This window comes from Rutidosis leptorrhynchoides, chromosome 1, assembly GCF_046630445.1.
Source record: "Rutidosis leptorrhynchoides isolate AG116_Rl617_1_P2 chromosome 1, CSIRO_AGI_Rlap_v1, whole genome shotgun sequence".
In the NCBI taxonomy this organism is placed as follows: Eukaryota; Viridiplantae; Streptophyta; class Magnoliopsida; order Asterales; family Asteraceae; genus Rutidosis; species Rutidosis leptorrhynchoides.
Genome location: NC_092333.1, coordinates 424,145,438 through 424,164,339, shown reverse-complemented (window position 1 = coordinate 424,164,339; position 18,902 = coordinate 424,145,438). Strand labels below are relative to the sequence as shown.

The following is an 18,902-nucleotide window of genomic DNA, read 5'->3' as shown; positions in this document are numbered from 1 at the left end:
AAAATCCACCACACAACCATATCAACCCTTCGCCATTAGGGTTATAACAACCAAATCACAACCAAGTGTGATAACGTGCACACAAACGTGTACTTCGCCAAAGATGGTCAACCAAGACGCACAAACGTGCCAATTGGACTCATACACAAGTCCTTCAAATCCACCTATATGTGAAGTGAGCTCTATAACCGAGAATCACCTCACCCGACCCGCACCCATCCTACACATACATATGCATATAGGATATTATCACTCACCTTGAAGTCTTGATGAAAGCTTCCAAATAATCTGCAACTCGCCAATGGGAAATACCTATTCCATTATCATAATTACAACAATACACTTAGAATGGATTCACAAATCAACCCAAATTGACACTTAGTGCAAATTTGACCCAAATGCACTTCCAAGTACAAAACGCGCCCAAAATTAACCAATAATCACCAACACAAGTGAGAATGGTCATAATATGCCAATTAAACCCGAACTCAAGTGTTAAACACGTGTCATACCCATTTTGACACTTAAACCCTAATTTTGACCCATAAAGGCCAAAATCTCATCCTTTACAAGTTTTGACACCAAAACACATTTAACTCGGTTCTATACTTCAACTTAATCCATTTTAAGTTTATAAACCTCATTAAATCGCCAATCGGGTCATAGTCACCACCAAACCCTAATTTGACCCAAAGTCAAAGTTAGTCAACCAAACAACCTCCAATGGGTTCCAATACTTCCATAATCGCTAACTAAAGTGATTAAACTAAATTTCAAGTTCTAAACATGGCCAATTTGTTCACCAACCCAAAATCCACCAACAATTAACAATAAACCCGATTACTAGCATCACTAAACCCATTTCATCACCTAAAAGGGTATTACAACAAATTAACTCAAAACCCTAACTTGAATATCAAATTAAATAAATGAAATTCGGAGTTTGAGCTTACCAATACTATCACCGCGTAGCCGAGAACGAAAGGAACAACTTTAAAACCCGAGACTTTGATCGATTCGAGCTTCTTCTTCCCCAAAACCTCAAATCTCTCTCTAGACCTCTCTCTCTCTCTAAGAATGGATGAGGATGATGAATGGATGTGAAATGATCCAAAGTTGGATCTAAACCAACTGATAATGCCCACAAATCCGGCCCCATGTGAAATTACCCAAATACCCTTCATTTAAAATAAATAAAACAAGATAGGTTCTGTCAGCGCGTTTGCGCGGCGCGCGGCCGCTTTGCGCGGCGCGCAGATTGACAGATTCAGCTCTTTTCCAAATTTAATATACATAAATATTCAACGAAGCCCGATCTCATATGCCTTTAATAAACAAGTATACAAAATAAATATTCGGGTCTTACAACTCTCCCCCACTTAAACTCGATCACGTCCTCGTGATCCTCATCACTTAACCAAACAGACCTCACCCTACGGTCCTCGACATAAGTCTCAATCCGACTTCCTAAGCAATTCTTTCCAACGAATCGCCTTCCACAACTAAATCGTCACCCGCGACTTCTCAAGTCCACAATCCGAGCACTAAAACCATGCTCTTACCCTAACATCGGGAAAACTCAACTAATCTCGTACCGGGATGTCAATCCCTTAGCATACTAATACCGAGTACAACTCTAAAAGCAACCAAGTCTCAACCTAAGGTCAACGACCCGAAACAACGAAGACCGAACCAAAAGAATCCTTACGGATACCACCAATCACGAATCATCCATTGTAGTGCGCAATACGACCCATACGCAACTACCGTAACAACACAATCCACGGTTAGAAACCGATAGCGCCCAAAGCGGCTATGGGAACACAAATCCCAAGGGGTACGAAATCATCTATCGTCACACCCGTAACAAACATGTGAGCGAAATACGGCTATCGCACCACTAATCATACCACATGGTCCTCACGACCCCACCATCGACGCATAAAACGACCGATAGTTCCCACAACATGGTCCTCACGACCCCACCATTGGTGTATCAAATAACCAATAGATTACAACTCAACATGGCCGAAACAACCCGAGCCAAAACACATATGGAGGATGGTCGAAACAACCCGAACCTTAGTGAATTCGCACAACCCGAAATCCACCAACCCAATCCATATATCTCACAACGAAATGACCGCACAACCCGAGTCATCGTGAATACGCGCAAACCGATATTCACTGCCACCGCCACATAGTATAACCGAGGATGGCCGTACAACCCGAGCCTTAGTGAATCCGAACCACCCGACATTCACTACCTCAAACTATGAGCCCAACCAACAGGGACAATCGTACTACCCGAAATATTGTGAATACGAACAACCCGATGTTCACGTCCCACAACACAACTCTCTTGATGAAGTCAGCGGACCCCGAAGGTCATGCTCCACCAATCTCAATACCGGATGAAGTCAGCGGACCCGAAGATCATGCTTCACCGATCTTAACACCACGCTCATGACGAAGTCAGCGGACCCTAAAGATCATGCTCCATCAATCACGTACTCCCATGATGAAGTCAGCGGACCCTAAAGATCATGCTCCATCACGTAACCATACTATAATGAAGTCAGCGGACCCGAAAGTCATGCTTCATTAATCCACAATACTACGATGAAGTCAGCGGACCCCGAAGGTCATGCTTCATCAACCACATACCATAATCGAGCAAGAACCACCTATATCAAACATAGGTACCGAACAAGAATTCTCCAAAAGAGAACCCGACACACACCTTCCTTAACCGAAGGATTTCACCTTGCTCACCAAACACGACCATTATCTCTCAACGAGGTTTACCACATTACCACCTCGGTGGTAATTCCAATCTAAACCATAAGTACAATTTATCCGAAATCGTACTCTACCACAAATCGACCAAAACTAGGTCTCGACAAAGTGTCCGGATCTACCAAAGCATCATCCGAAATATCACACTAAAACTTCCTCGTGCGGGAGTGCGACTCCCCCACTTGGAACCACGTTCCTATATCACAACTCGTACACCCGTACGATGCTACCAAAGGTAGACTTTACCAACAATTGGGTACACACGACCCATCACCACACCTTGCTCTAATCTTGAGCACGCGAAGGATTTCAATCAATCCTTAAACACTTCGAACGAAAAGTGTATCACGATTACACAAACCATACCCTCGCAATTATCCAATTGCTTTAGTTTGTCAAGTTTCACCTAGTCACTCATGTACCTACGGGTTTCTCCCGGTACCCTAAGTACAATGTAACCACAACACAATCGGAGTCGACACCACGCTAGTAGGTATAAAAGAGGCACCTAATGTCGCGTCATAAAGACTCCATTACCAACACACATCGAGATTTTAAACACTCGGCCTCAAAGGTTCCAATCACCCGACGAACCTCATGGTTCATCACTTCAACACCAAAAGCGAACACGCGCTAAACAATCGAACACCAAAACCATTTCCGTGGCTTGGTAGTAACATTCCCCAAATACTAAGGAATGCTTGGTTACACCAAGTCTTACGCCCTTCGTCCAACAACCAAACATCACCATAGGGTACTTCCGTTAGGAACGTCACCCTTAACCATAACATGCAAATCACTATGCAATTAACAAGTCCGAACATAAACGCCACATAAATAAATATTTAAAGACATATTTATCAAAACGAAACGTACCTCAACGTCTCCTTGCGGCATTCGCTGCCGCCAACTCGGGACAATCCGGCTTGCGATGTCCCTCTTTATGACAATAGTAGCACATTCCGCCTTCACTTCTCGGCATCGTGCATTCCCACAACTTGTGACCCCTAACGCCACAATTGAAACATCTAGGCGCACGAGATTCCACCGCGCCCTTTACCACTTTACTCGTACTCGCACTCGGACCCTTAGTCCTCTTACTCGGAGCACCATAAGAAACAACCCTTCCCTCACTTGAAGGTTCGCCCTTTTTCGATCGCGTATAAGACTCGAAACCTCTAGCCACCGCAAATAACTCCGCAAACGACTTCGCGTAACCCCGGCTAATTTTGCTTTTCAAGTCATCGCTCAAAGTTCGATAGAAATCCTCCATCAACAAACGATCGTTCCCCAAATATTCCGGGCAAAAACGAGCCTTCGACATAAAAGTCGTCTTTAAAGTATTCAAGTCCATAGAACCCTGTTGCAAATTTCGCAACTCACAACGCAATTCCGATAAATCGGCTGAAGTTCGGAACTCCTCGAAGAATTCCTCCTTAAATTCGTCCCACGATAACGTCATAAACGTTTCACCACCGACAAGATCAATCTTGCCATCCAACCAATCCTTCGCCCTACCCCGCAACAAACTAGTAGCGAGTCTCGTCTTTTTCTCGGGAGGGCATTCCATAGTACGAAAACACCCTTCGACATCCGAAACCCAAGTCGTACTCACCAAAGGATCCGGTTTCCCATCATACATCGGGGGTCTAGTCCTCATGAAGCTCTTAAGACAACGCTCCATTTCACCCCTATTTTGGAATTCGGAATACTTCCCATCCATTTCTTCTCGAAACGCTCTCATTTGCTCCGCAACGGCGACCGCAACTCTAGCGTTAAATTCCGTGTCATTCGTCTCGGTCTCGTTTCGCGTCGTCATTCTAAAGAATGCAAAACGATTAGTCCACGCACGTATAAAACGACACGCACAACACCACCCCATCTTGCTAAACACTCGTCGTACATCACTTGTTAGACACGATTTGCACCCGTAATAAGGTCTGCAAGTTCTTATTACGCACGCACGCCGCATCGACTCGTTAGTACAACGACCGCCTCGCTCGATGCTATAAACAAACACAAACAAAATTCTACGCGACAGAAGCACACGCGAGATTTACACCACAACACAAATAATATATTAATAATATCCGCATTACTAATATAAACGTTAGTCGACCTATAAACAAGGCACTAACTAAACCCGTTCCTGACCCGTAATCCTACAAGTCCCGCAATAAATTACGCGCACACAAAAGTCTAAGTCTAGGCACCTATCTCAAGTCACCTAAATCCCTTAGACCAGGCTCTGATACCACTTGTAACAACCCAAACCATACCGCGTATAAAACCCCGTTAAATTTCATGACAAAAAAAAAAAAATTTGCTGACTGACCCATTTGCGCGGCGCGCCGACAGGTTGCGCGGCGCGCAGAACCTGTCTGGCAGCCCGCTGTCCCGTTTTACTTAAAATGCCAAAATGTTTGACCCGTTCCCGACGTTTTTAGCCAAAACGCTTTTAACCATGAATTCATACATATAAAACTAACACGTTTAATTAATAAAATTAAGTTTACGAAGCGGGTCTCACATCGACCCATTTTACCACCTTAAGTACCAAAATACAATTTTCGACTTTAAGACTTTAATACAACACAAAGCCGAGCATGGCGATCGGGGATACGCTACCCAATCCTAAACGATCCAAATGCAAGTCTCTAAAGCAAGCTATGAAAGTCTTCTAGTCCTCGCACTTACCCGAGCCACCGTCCGCATGAAATCTATAAAAATAATCAACAACGAGAGGGTAAGCTAGTGCTTAGTGAATGATAATATACTACATACATATATATGTATAAAATGAATACGCCACACAAAACAAATACCGCATACCGAAGCATCCAAGTATAAAGCGTCTACACTAAGCATACCGTACGATCTAAGCAACGAGCTAAAGATACAACACAAAAGATAGTCCACCAACGACAAAGTAAACATCGCCAAATAGCTACACCCGGAGGGTTAGCTACAACACAACAACACATTAATATATATATAACAATATAAACGAACAAGGTTAACCCCTTAACCTCAAACACACGAACATTGGCCGAACAACCCGAGCCTTGTGAATTCGCACAACCCGAAATTCACTTCTCAACCATAAGATGACCGAACAACCCGAGTCATCATGAATCCGCACTACCCGAGATTCATTACCTCCAATAAGGTGACCGAACAACCCGAGTCACCATGAATCCGCACTACCCGAGATTCATTTCACAATACTAAAACCCACGGTCACGGGATTATAAAATCCACCACACAACCATATCAACCCTTCGCCATTAGGGTTATAACAACCAAATCACAACCAAGTGTGATAACGTGCACACAAACGTGTACTTCGCCAAAGATGGTCAACCAAGACGCACAAACGTGCCAATTGGACTCATACACAAGTCCTTCAAATCCACCTATATGTGAAGTGAGCTCTATAACCGAGAATCACCTCACCCGACCCGCACCCATCCTACACATACATATGCATATAGGATATTATCACTCACCTTGAAGTCTTGATGAAAGCTTCCAAATAATCTGCAACTCGCCAATGGGAAATACCTATTCCATTATCATAATTACAACAATACACTTAGAATGGATTCACAAATCAACCCAAATTGACACTTAGTGCAAATTTGACCCAAATGCACTTCCAAGTACAAAACGCGCCCAAAATTAACCAATAATCACCAACACAAGTGAGAATGGTCATAATATGCCAATTAAACCCGAACTCAAGTGTTAAACACGTGTCATACCCATTTTGACACTTAAACCCTAATTTTGACCCATAAAGGCCAAAATCTCATCCTTTACAAGTTTTGACACCAAAACACATTTAACTCGGTTCTATACTTCAACTTAATCCATTTTAAGTTTATAAACCTCATTAAATCGCCAATCGGGTCATAGTCACCACCAAACCCTAATTTGACCCAAAGTCAAAGTTAGTCAACCAAACAACCTCCAATGGGTTCCAATACTTCCATAATCGCTAACTAAAGTGATTAAACTAAATTTCAAGTTCTAAACATGGCCAATTTGTTCACCAACCCAAAATCCACCAACAATTAACAATAAACCCGATTACTAGCATCACTAAACCCATTTCATCACCTAAAAGGGTATTACAACAAATTAACTCAAAACCCTAACTTGAATATCAAATTAAATAAATGAAATTCGGAGTTTGAGCTTACCAATACTATCACCGCGTAGCCGAGAACGAAAGGAACAACTTTAAAACCCGAGACTTTGATCGATTCGAGCTTCTTCTTCCCCAAAACCTCAAATCTCTCTCTAGACCTCTCTCTCTCTCTCTAAGAATGGATGAGGATGATGAATGGATGTGAAATGATCCAAAGTTGGATCTAAACCAACTGATAATGCCCACAAATCCGGCCCCATGTGAAATTACCCAAATACCCTTCATTTAAAATAAATAAAACAAGATAGGTTCTGTCAGCGCGTTTGCGCGGCGCGCGGCCGCTTTGCGCGGCGCGCAGATTGACAGATTCAGCTCTTTTCCAAATTTAATATACATAAATATTCAACGAAGCCCGATCTCATATGCCTTTAATAAACAAGTATACAAAATAAATATTCGGGTCTTACATTGTGTCAAAACCGTGTCTCGAAAAATCCAACAAAAACAGCCTGGAAATCAGCCCGAATCAGTCCTGAAGCTGCTGTATTTTCAGCCCCGAAACATTCCATAAACAGCCCCGAAATGTCCCGAAACAGCCCGGTAAAGAACATGTGTGAGTGTGGCGAGTGGTACGGTGATTCGTATCGAGTGTCCCTCATTCTATGTGGCTTTACATGTTCCGTTAAATTATGTATAAGTTATGTTATTCAATAAGGGCTCTAAAAGTATGTAAATGACTAGTAGCAAAAGTTAAACCGAGCGGTTGGGTTGACATGAGATTTTAAAAGAAAACGACATATCATGTTATTAAACATTTTAAGTATTTCGTCAAACGTAAAATATTTTGGTTCACTATACTAGTTCTTATTAGACATATTTTAGAGTTCATTATTTACATTTACTTTAAAAGTATTCAGTATTTTGTAAACATAAGTTAATTAAAACGGTTTCTTAAAATGTGCCTAAGAGTAACCTATTCATGGAGGTCCCATGAGCGCATTATTGTGACACCGATAATGTGGCATCGACCGTAGCGGTGTATTGGTTTATTTCTACGGCGTCTCCTTTTGATTACCCGGTAGTGGTACGAGTTCTTTGTTATTTGTATTTTGATAGGAGGCGTATGGATCGATCCTAGGTACTTTGTTTTGACGGTGAACGTTTATCGTAGTGTCATACGAAACGTCACCGATATGAATGATTAGTGGAGTAATTACTCTATGATTTCATTTTGATACTTTGTAAGATATTTGTTTTGACTCTTACTGCATTATTTTATGAAATTTGTGTTATGTACTATACTTTGATATAATGACATCTTTGGTATTGTGGATTTATGCCTATTCGTACTTTTTTTTTTTTTTTTTTGGAAAAGTGTTCGTTTTGAAAGTAAGTTGTATTAAAATAAGTCTACTTTGAAATAAGCTTGTGTTAATATAAGTTTTACACATTTTGTATTGTATATCTATACTAAATCGTACTTTTCTGTCAAACTAAGTTTACTTTGAGAATAAGTTATATCGAAAACAAGTTCTTTTGTAAAATGTATTTGCATGCCATAATAAACTCTTGCGTTTGTTATATCCCTTCACTGGGCTTTGGCTCAGTCGTATTCCGTTTTCTTTCTTATACGACAGGCAAGGTTGGAGAATTCGGATCTCGGGGAGATCTCGTTTGGACTTTTTTAGAGAGATCTCGGCATCTCGGAATAATCTCGGGGAGATCTCGGACGTTGACTTACATTGACTTTATAGGTTTTTAATAAAAATATACATAAAAACATAAATATATGTATATTTATATACGTTTTTACGAGATTTTACAAAAATATCCGAGAAATGAGCGAGAAAATCTTAAAAATTACGAATTTTACAAGAAAATGTTACAAATTAGCAAGAAAATTCGAGAAATCGTGGCTTTGACTAAGTTTGACCCCGTTGACCGAGACATCTCGGGAGATGAACATCTCGTCTCGGTTGCCTTCTAAAAACGAGATCTCGGGGGAGATCTCGGGAGATTTACAACACTGACGACAGGTATTCAGTGGGCTTTGGGATCGAGAGAAGAGTGTAGATTTGAAGTGGACTTAGCACCTTTGCCTTAGAATTTTGTAAAACTTTAGTAATTTTGGTTTAACGTCCGTTTTGTTTAGCTTTGACTTTGGTTTGACTTTGAATAAGATTAACGCTCTTTTACCTTATAAATTATTTTTATACGATTTATTAGAGTTTTGTAAATTAGGGGCAGTATAACATTGAACCCACCCTTGATCACCTACATATAATTTTCTAATCATTCAATTAATCAATAAAAAAGTCAAACATTAAATGTCCATACTTTATACCATACATATTAATATTTTTTAATCATATATATTTTAAATTCACACATAAATAATACAAACAAAATAAAAAATTCTTTGGTACACATCTAGTATCTATTCACAAACAAATCAACAAATCCAAGATCAAAATCAAAATCAAAATCAAAATCAAAATGAATCTACGAAGAGTGATCATGGGTAGGAACCGAGTCTTGTCGTTTCAAAGAGCTCGGGTCTTTGATTGAAGGAGAAGTCTCACCGCCAGCTGGCAAGTCGGATAGTGCGGCCATTATCCTTCGAATACTAACTGATCGAACCGTTCTAAAACTTGTTGCACGAAGACTTGGGGCAGTCTTAGAGAAGATATTGGAAGAACTTGATAGAATAAGATATACAAGACCTTGAACAAGGATGAACAAGGACACTTTTAAAAGAGTGTCGCCGGAGATTATATCGTCAAGCATCATGTTATATAACTTGTTATCGGAATATCAAAGATAGATTCTGGTCGGAAATTAAAATTTGTGTTGTGGAGAACAATGGATAGATGATAGGGAACGAATGAAATTTAAGTTTAAAGATAAATGAGATGCACAAGGGAAGGGTTTTATAGGAAGTTTTTGATGACTTGATGTAGTCAACATGTAACAAACAAACTTGTACAAGTTAGATAATTGACTCAATCTCCCATTCTTCTTTTTCACGTAAATTATTATATTTCTTATCATAAGTTTTCTAGATTATCTTAATACTCGTATCATATATCATATGACTATGCTATGACTATTATGTTGCTACCATATTACATACATATACATACATATTAGTCTAAATTGAAAAGTATTATTGTACGTATATTAATATTAATAGCTATTAAATTAAGTTGTTAAAAGTCAGTGGCGATTCCAGGATGAAAAACTTATGGGGTCTCAAAATTTTTTTTGAAACTAATTATATTTGAAGTGTACTTCAGTGGTCATTTACTTTAAAAAAAATTATAAACTTTAAGAATATATGGGGTCCCATATTGAAATTTAGTGGTGTCCTGTACAATTTAAGGTATACATTCTAAAAAAAAAATTCACACTAGTGGGGTCATAGGACCCCGCTCCATATCCCTTAGAATCGCCCCTGTTAAAAGTTCACGAATTATCAAGTATGTATATATATATATATATATAGGGGCAGGATCAATGGGGAAGTAACCAATCGGGGGAAGCGGGGGGAAGCAAAAAAAAAAAAAAATTCGTTTTTTTGGAATTTTTTTTTCCGGCATCAAGATCACACGAAAATATGAACAATTAGAAGAGACACTTCGTGATGAATGTCATTATTTAGGAGGGAAAACGATCGACAAAAATAACATTCAAGATAATATTGTTCCTGAAAAATATGAATTTTTTTCATGTTTTGTGAAGTAAAATTTAGCCCGATTTAGAGTTTAGGGTTTAGGGTTTAGGGTTTGGTGTTTTGGGTTTATGGAATAAACCCAAAACACCAAACCCTAAACCCTAAGCCCTAAACCCTAAACTCTAAACCGTTCGTGTTAAAAACTCAATCTAAATCCTAAATCTAAACCCTAAACCATAATATCTAAACCCTATAAACCCTAATATCTAAACCCTAATGTAGCGACCCGACAAAATCGTCATTGACGGCGCCGTCTACTTAGGTCCCGTTACGTGGTCATAAGTCTTTAAAACAACGTTTGACCAAAAGATGTGTCGCATTCATTTCAAATGTAAAGATTGTTCAAAGTTTACGAGAATAGTTCCACCACAAGTTACGTTACAAAGTTATAAGTACAAATGAAACTTATGCGACACAATTTAAAAGTAGCCAAAAGACGCTCCATGTATGCATATATACTCGACATCCAATGCAAGTATCAAAATAATGAGCGGAAGCATGTATCATGTATCGTTCAAGGACCTGAGAAAAACATAGAAATCTGTCAACGAAAACGTTGGTGAAATCATAGGTTTAAGTAAGTAAGTACAAGTGAACCACAAGATTTGCAACAATGAGATAATAGTAATACATTCCAAAAGTTTGTTTCACGAGCACCCAATTATCAATGCTTAACATTCCTTCCATAGAACCCCATCACAATAGTGTTTGAACATACACTGTTTCTCGAAAATATATTCCATTCGTAAACGGTAGCGAACCGTTTGAATGAGGGTTTGTCAAACCCATATGGCCATATAACATAAGTTCTCGCTTACACCCGGCAAGTGTAACTAATGATAATCGAATTGAGGATTTTTGTTCAAACTCGTATGTAGAATGTTTGTTTTCCTGTACTTGTGTTCACTTAGTAAAACGAAACGTTTATGTTTTTCTCATCCCAAATGTAAGTGCAAAAGAGTAAAAGTGGGACTATGATCTCACCTTGAGTGCACGAGTAGTAAAGTACTTAAACAAGTAAACGTGTGCAAAGAACAATGCTAATCTTGACCTAACCAATAGGTTGTATCAATAACGGTAAACACGATAGGTCAAAGATGTTCAATTAGTCCTATGGCTCGTTACGACTCGATTATGTAGCATGTGAATCAAATTGTCAAGTTTCATGCAAGATACAAGTACAGAAACAAGTTAGGAAGGTTGCATAATCCTTTGGTTAAGTTTGACAAAAAGTCAAACTTTGGTCGGTCAAAGTCAACGAAAGTCAACACGTTCGGGTCGGGTCCCGAACTATTTTTCTGAGGTTTTTATTCATATATAAGCATGTTAGAACAAGTCTCATGTGAATCGGAGGTCTAGAACGGGCCAAACATTTTTCACATTTGGGACAAGGAGGTCAGAACCTGGCCCCCTTATATGTCGCGCCGCGACAGGAAAGGGCCGCGCCGCGGCAAAGGCCGGGTGCTGGTGCCTGGCCAGTCCCAAATGTTCAAGTCTCAATCCAAAACCTTTTTGTGCATAAAACACAAACCGCTAACACTTAGGACTCGCACCTTATATCGTTGGAAAGCTCTTTTGACGTAGAATGCAACTAAATACAATTCATCAATCAAAAACCTCATTTGTAACAACCGAGTTTTCAAACCAAGTGATCATTCAATGCACACATTAATGCTTCAAACTCACCAATGCACATTTAATGATTTAGGCATTCAATGCATACATATGACATGCCATTTTGTAGGTAATTGAGCATACAATACAACTAACAACTTACTAACAACAAATCATGGCAATCAATGCATCAAATAATCATTTCAAGTTCATTAAACCCTAGCTCAATTCCACCAAAAATCACTAAACAAGTTCTTAGAGTTTTCTCATGCAACCTATACATCAAAATGAAGCTAGTAACACTAGGAACACATTTAATACATGCATTTATAACATTTAACAACATTTAATCATCTAAAACTCAAGATTAAATACACCCATTTTGCTAGTTCATGCAAGTTACTTCCAAACAACAAATCAAACAATTCAAACACATAATCTTGTTAGACTAGAGCCATAGACAGTAATTAACAACCTTGTAACTCAAAAAATCTCAAGAAAACAAAAATTAGTGATTTTAGAAAGTTACCCAAATGCAATGAGATTGGTATGGAATCGAAGAGGAGATCACGAGGAGTTCAAATATGTAATTTGTTTGGCTCGAAGCTTGATCGATTTAGTATGGATGATGATTTGCTTTTTGATGAATTTAGAGAAAGAGTGGAAGTAATTAGGAAAAAGAGAAAATGAAATGGAAAATGGTGGGGAGGTGGTTGACTTAGTCAAAAGGCTAGTCACCACTTTAGTGTTTTGGCGAAACTAGTCCCTCGAGTTCGGTTGCGGGTGCGTTAATTACCTAAACGAGATAATTTAAAACGCGTATCAACGGGAGATGTTATAAACATATAACGGACTTTATATTAGTATAACAGAAAAGTAAATGGAAAAAGGCGGGATGTTACATTACCTACTCCTTAAAAGAAATTTCGTCCCGAAATTTAAGTAGGCGTAGTAGTCGTTGTTTCTTCCTCGAGATCTTGCGTTTCCGAATTCACGAATAGATGAGGATACTTCCTTTGCATTTGATCTTGTCTTTCCCAAGTAAACTCGGGTCCCCTTTTGGCGTTCCAACGGACTTTAACAATCGGGATTCGGCTTTGTTTCAATGTCTTGACGGAGGTGTCCACAATTTCAACCGGTTCCTCCACAAAATGAAGTTTGTCATCAATAGTAAGTTCCTCGAGAGGAATGACGATATCGGGTTCGGCAAGACACTTCTTCAAGTTAGATACATGGAAAGTAGGATGAACGGAGTTCAATTGAGGGCGAAGATCTAAACGATACGCAACGGTTCCAATACGCTCCAAGATTTCGAAAGGACCAATATACCTTGGATTCAGCTTCCAGCGTTTCCCAAAACGGATTACACCTTTCCAAGGCGCCACTTTTAACATTACTCGGTCACCGACTTGAAATTCAAGATCGTTGCGTCGTTTGTCGGTATAGCTCTTTTGACGACTTCGGGCCGTCCTAAGCCTATCTCGGATTTGAACGATTTTCTCGGTGGTTTCGTGAATGAGTTCGGGTCCGGTGATTTGTACGTCGCCTACTTCGGCCCAACAAAGAGGTGAACGGCATTTTCGGCCATATAGCGCTTCAAAAGGTGCGGCTTTAATACTCGCGTGATAACTATTGTTGTAAGAGAACTCGGCGAGAGGTAAGTGCTTGTCCCAAGCTTTTCCGAAATCAACCACGCAAGCTCGTAACATGTCCTCTAAGGTTTGAATTGTACGTTCGCTTTGTCCATCGGTTTGAGGATGATATGCGGTGCTCATGTCTAAACGCGTTTCCAACGCTTCTTGCAATGTACGCCAAAATCTAGAAACGAAACGGCCATCTCGGTCGGAGATAATCGATAAAGGTACACCGTGTCGGGCTACGATCTCCTTAATGTAAAGTTGTGCAAGTTTCTCCATTTTGTCCGTTTCTTTCATGGCCAGGAAGTGTGCGGATTTGGTGAGACGGTCAACAATAACCCAAATGGTATCATAACCGCCCGTCGTTTTTGGTAGTTTGGTGATAAAATCCATCGTTATTCTTTCCCACTTCCATTGCGGGATCTCGGGTTGTTGAAGTAGTCCGGATGGTCTTTGGTGTTCGGCTTTGACTTTGGAACATGTCAAACACTTGGAAACATAAGTAGCTACGTCCCTTTTGATGTTCGGCCACCAATATAGCTGTTTAAGGTCGTGGTACATCTTATTGGCACCGGGGTGGATCGAGTATCGTGACTTATGGGCTTCATCTAAAATGAGACTTCGTAGGTTCCCATAACTAGGCACCCAAATCCTTCTGGCGAAATATCGGAGTCCGGTTTCCTTAGTTTCGAATCGAGAGACGAGAATGTTCAAGAGCTCGTGTGAAACGTTTTCGTCCTTGAGAGCCTCATCTTGGGCTACCCGAATTTGGCTATTAAGGTTGGTATGGATGGTGATGTTTAAGGCTCGGACACGAAGAGGCACCGCTCTTTCTTTTCGACTTAAGGCATCGGCTACTACGTTTGCCTTCCCGGGATGGTAACGAAGTTCGCAATCGTAATCGTTTAAGGTTTCAATCCACCTTCGTTGTCTCATGTTTAGTTGCTTTTGATCGAAGATGTGTTGGAGACTTTTGTGATCTGTAAAGATAGTACTCTTGGTTCCATAAAGATAGTGTCTCCACATTTTAAGTGCAAAGACAACGGCTCCGAGTTCGAGATCATGTGTCGTGTAGTTTCGTTCATGAATTTTGAGTTGTCGAGAAGCATAAGAAATGACTTTCGTTCGTTGCATCAACACACACCCAAAACCATGTTTCGAGGCGTCGCAATACACAACAAAATCATCGTTGCCTTCGGAAAGTGACAAGATAGGAGCGGTGGTAAGCTTTGTCTTCAAGATTTGGAACGCGGATTCTTGCTCGGTCGCCCAAATGAATTTCTTTCCCTTGTGAGTTAAAGCGGTTAGGGGACGAGCAACCAAAGAAAAATCCTTGATGAATCTACGGTAGTATCCGGCGAGACCCAAGAATTGACGAATGTGAGTAGGAGTAGTAGGAGTCTCCCATTTGCTAATGGCTTCGATTTTTGTTGGATCGACTTTAATACCTTGGTCACTTACAACATGACCAAGAAATTGAACTTCCTTTAACCAAAATTCACACTTGGAGAATTTGGCATAGAGTTGTTCTTGTCTTAAAAGTTCAAGCACAAGTCGGAGGTGTTCCTCGTGTTCTTCTTCGCTTTTTGAATAGACTAAAATATCATCGATGAACACGATAACGAATTTGTCAAGATACGGTTTGCACACGCGGTTCATAAGATCCATGAACACCGCCGGTGCGTTAGTGAGACCAAATGGCATGACAAGGAATTCATAACTACCATAACGAGTTCGGAAAGCGGTTTTGGAGACATCTTCCCCCTTAACCCTCAATTGATGATAACCCGAGCGGAGATCGATTTTCGAATATACACAAGACCCTTGTAGTTGATCAAAGAGGTCATCGATGCGAGGAAGAGGATATCGGTTCTTAACCGTCAATTTATTCAGTTCACGATAATCAATGCACATTCGTAGGGATCCGTCTTTCTTTTTAACAAACAAAATCGGAGCGCCTCAAGGTGAATGGCTAGGTTGGATAAAACCACGATCAAGTAGTTCTTGGATTTGACTTTGCAATTCTTGCATTTCGGATGGAGCGAGTCTATATGGTGCACGTGCTACGGGTGAGGCTCCCGGGATAAGATCGATTTGGAATTCTACCGGTCGATGAGGTGGAAGACCCGGCAATTCGTCGGGAAATACATCGGAAAAGTCACTAACAATTGGCACATCATCGATATGCTTATCATCGGACTCGACTTTCTTAACGTAGGCAAGGATCGCAAAACAACCCTTACGGAGTAGTTTTCTAACTTTAAGGCACGAAACGAGGTTGAGTCTGGTGCAACTCTTATCGCCATAAACAATCAAAGGTTCACCATTCTCGATAGGAATTCGGATTGCGTTAAGATCACAAAGGATGTGAGATTTTGTTTTGACTAACCAATTCATACCGATTATTACATCAAAGCTTCCTAGTTCTATGGGTATCAAGTCAATTTCAAATTCTTTACCCAAAATGTTTATCGTACACCCCCGGTAATATGTGTCGGCACTTAATAGTTTCCCGTTAGCCACTTCAATGGTATAAGTGGTATCTAATGGAAGAGGTGAAGTGCTAAAAGAATGAGTCAAAGTCTTGGATACAAAGCATTTATCGGCACCCGAATCGAATAAGCAAGAGACATAAGAATTGTTGAGAAGAAACGTACCCGTGACTAGTTCAGTGTCATCCCGGGCTTCCTCGGTGTTGATGTTGAAAGCTCAGCCGCGCGTATTGGGGTTATCTTTCTTCTTTGGGCATGCATTTCTATAATGACCCGTTTGGCCACATTCGTAACAAGTGCCCGTCTTTGGTGCATTGGGCCACTTTAGAGCGACGGGAGTGGCACTTTTACAATCGTTGGCCTTATGACCAACTCCTTGGCACCGGTGGCAAATTAACTTACTACATTCGCCAAAGTGATGTTTGTTGCATTTGTTGCAAAGAGGTAGGTTCCCGGCATAACCTTTCTTGCCGTCGGAGGTGTAAGGCTTCTTAGCAAAGTTGTTGTTGCTTGATTGGGAGGGTTCCCACTTTCTTTTGTTGCCGCCCGATTTATCCTCGGCCTTAGGTGCCGGAACTACGATTTCGTCAACCGTTTCTATCAATTTGCGGGCCATGTTCAAAGCTTCTTGATGATTAGTGGGTTTGGATGACATTACTCCGTGTTTGATACTCTTTGGAAGACCATCCATGTAAAGTTCAACCCTTAAAGCTTCGGGGTTCACAAGATTTGGGCACATCAAGGCTAGTTCGGAAAATCGTTGATTGTAAGCCTTGAGATCATTTCCGATTGCCTTTAAAGTTCTTAGCTCTTGTTCGAGCCTTCGGGTTTCTTCACGAGGGAAATATTCGACAATCATCTTTTCCCTCAAGTCGGCCCAAGAGAGGGCGTGAGCTTCATCGGTACCCACCGATTGTACATAAGTATTCCACCATGTAAGAGCGACACCGGCGAAGGTGTGAGTGGAGTATTTGACCTTGTCTTGGTCCCGACAACCGCTTATGCTAAAGACGGCTTCCGTTTGCTCAAACCATCGGGTGAGCACGACCGGTCCCCCGGTTCCATCGAAAGTGTGAGGTTTGCACCCCATGAAAGCTTTATAGGAGCATCCCTCGTTTGAGTTTCCGGCTCCATTGTTGTTGTTGTTGTTGTTGTTGTTGTGGTTGTTATTATTATTGTTGTTGGATGAGTGACCGGCCATGGCCGCATCTACGGCGGTAGCTATCATCCGTTCGAGAGCTTGTTCGGGAGTTTCATTGCGGCTTACACGACGAGGAGCCATTGTTCCTTCAAGACACAAGAATATCATTGATTAGTATTCTCAATAATACTAACCGTGATATAGAATAAAGATAAAGAGAAGTTTTTCCTCGACTCGCCTTAAATTCTTTATGCCATTGATAAGGCTAAAAATTAACACATATTTTACAGCATTATTTCCCAAGAAAGACAAGATTTTAGTTGATATTGTTCGATTTACAAGCACTATTCGTTTAAATATTAAAAAGTGAAGATAAAAGGCAGATTCGACAAATTGAAGACGGAAAGGTCCAAAAAGCTAAAAAGTACAAGATTCAATCAAAAAGGTTCAAATTATTGATGAGGAACGTCTCAAAATAACAAGAGTACAAGTTACAAGACGCAAAATACGCGATTTAAAATAATACGCGAAGACGTCCGAAAATCCGGAACCGGGACCTGAGCCTAGAAGAAACGCCCGACGTAACGGACCAAAAATATCTACTCAACTATGCATATAAATATAATATAATATATAAATAATTATTAAAATTATTTATATATTTATATTATTTATTTATTATGTCGGCAAGCTAGAAAACAAATGATCCTGAGCTGGAAATCACGGCCATGCGAGTCGCATGGCCTAATGCCCAAACTCATGCGACTCGCATGAGTACCTTTTCCAGGCCACCTTCTATTTAAAGCGACTTCGTGATCCGTTTTTCAAACACAGAAAATATATCTCTCTCTCTCTCATATATACGATATATATATATATATATAATTTATATTTTAATTTTAATTTTAATTTTAATTCTAATAATAAGGGTATGTTAGCGAATGTTGTAAGGGTATAAGTCGAAATTCTGTCCGTATAACGCTACGCTATTTTTAATCATTGTAAGTTATGTTCAACCTTTTTATATTAATGTCTCGTAGCTAAGTTATTATTATGCTTATTTAAAACGAAGTAATCATGATGTTGGGCTAATTACTAAAATTGGGTAATTGGGCTTTGTACCATAATTGGGGTTTGGACAAAAGAACGACACTTGTGAAAATTAGACTATGGGCTATTAATGGGCTTTATATTTGTTTAACTAAATGATAGTTTGTTAATGTTAATATAAAGATTTACAATTGGGCGTCCTTATAAATTACCATATACACTCGATCGGACACGATGAGCGGGGTATTTATATGTACGAATAATCGTTCATTTAACCGGACAC

The 18,902-nt window shown here is 40.1% G+C and overlaps 1 protein-coding gene across 1 annotated transcript; it reads right to left on the bottom strand.

Annotated features, from left to right (window-relative positions):
• Positions 1–9,298: 9,298 nt before the first annotated feature.
• Positions 9,299–9,861, bottom strand: LOC139872296 (uncharacterized). Its single transcript, XM_071860144.1, has one exon. The coding sequence runs from the start codon at positions 9,740–9,742 to the stop codon at positions 9,455–9,457; it is 288 nt and encodes a 95-aa protein (XP_071716245.1). The 5' UTR covers positions 9,743–9,861; the 3' UTR covers positions 9,299–9,454.
• Between the last annotated feature and the right edge of the window lie 9,041 nt (positions 9,862–18,902).

Coding starts and splice junctions, on each gene's coding strand:
- LOC139872296 (XM_071860144.1), bottom strand. CDS start 9,742: ATGATGCTTGACGATATAATCTCCGGCGACACTCTTTTAAAAGTGTCC.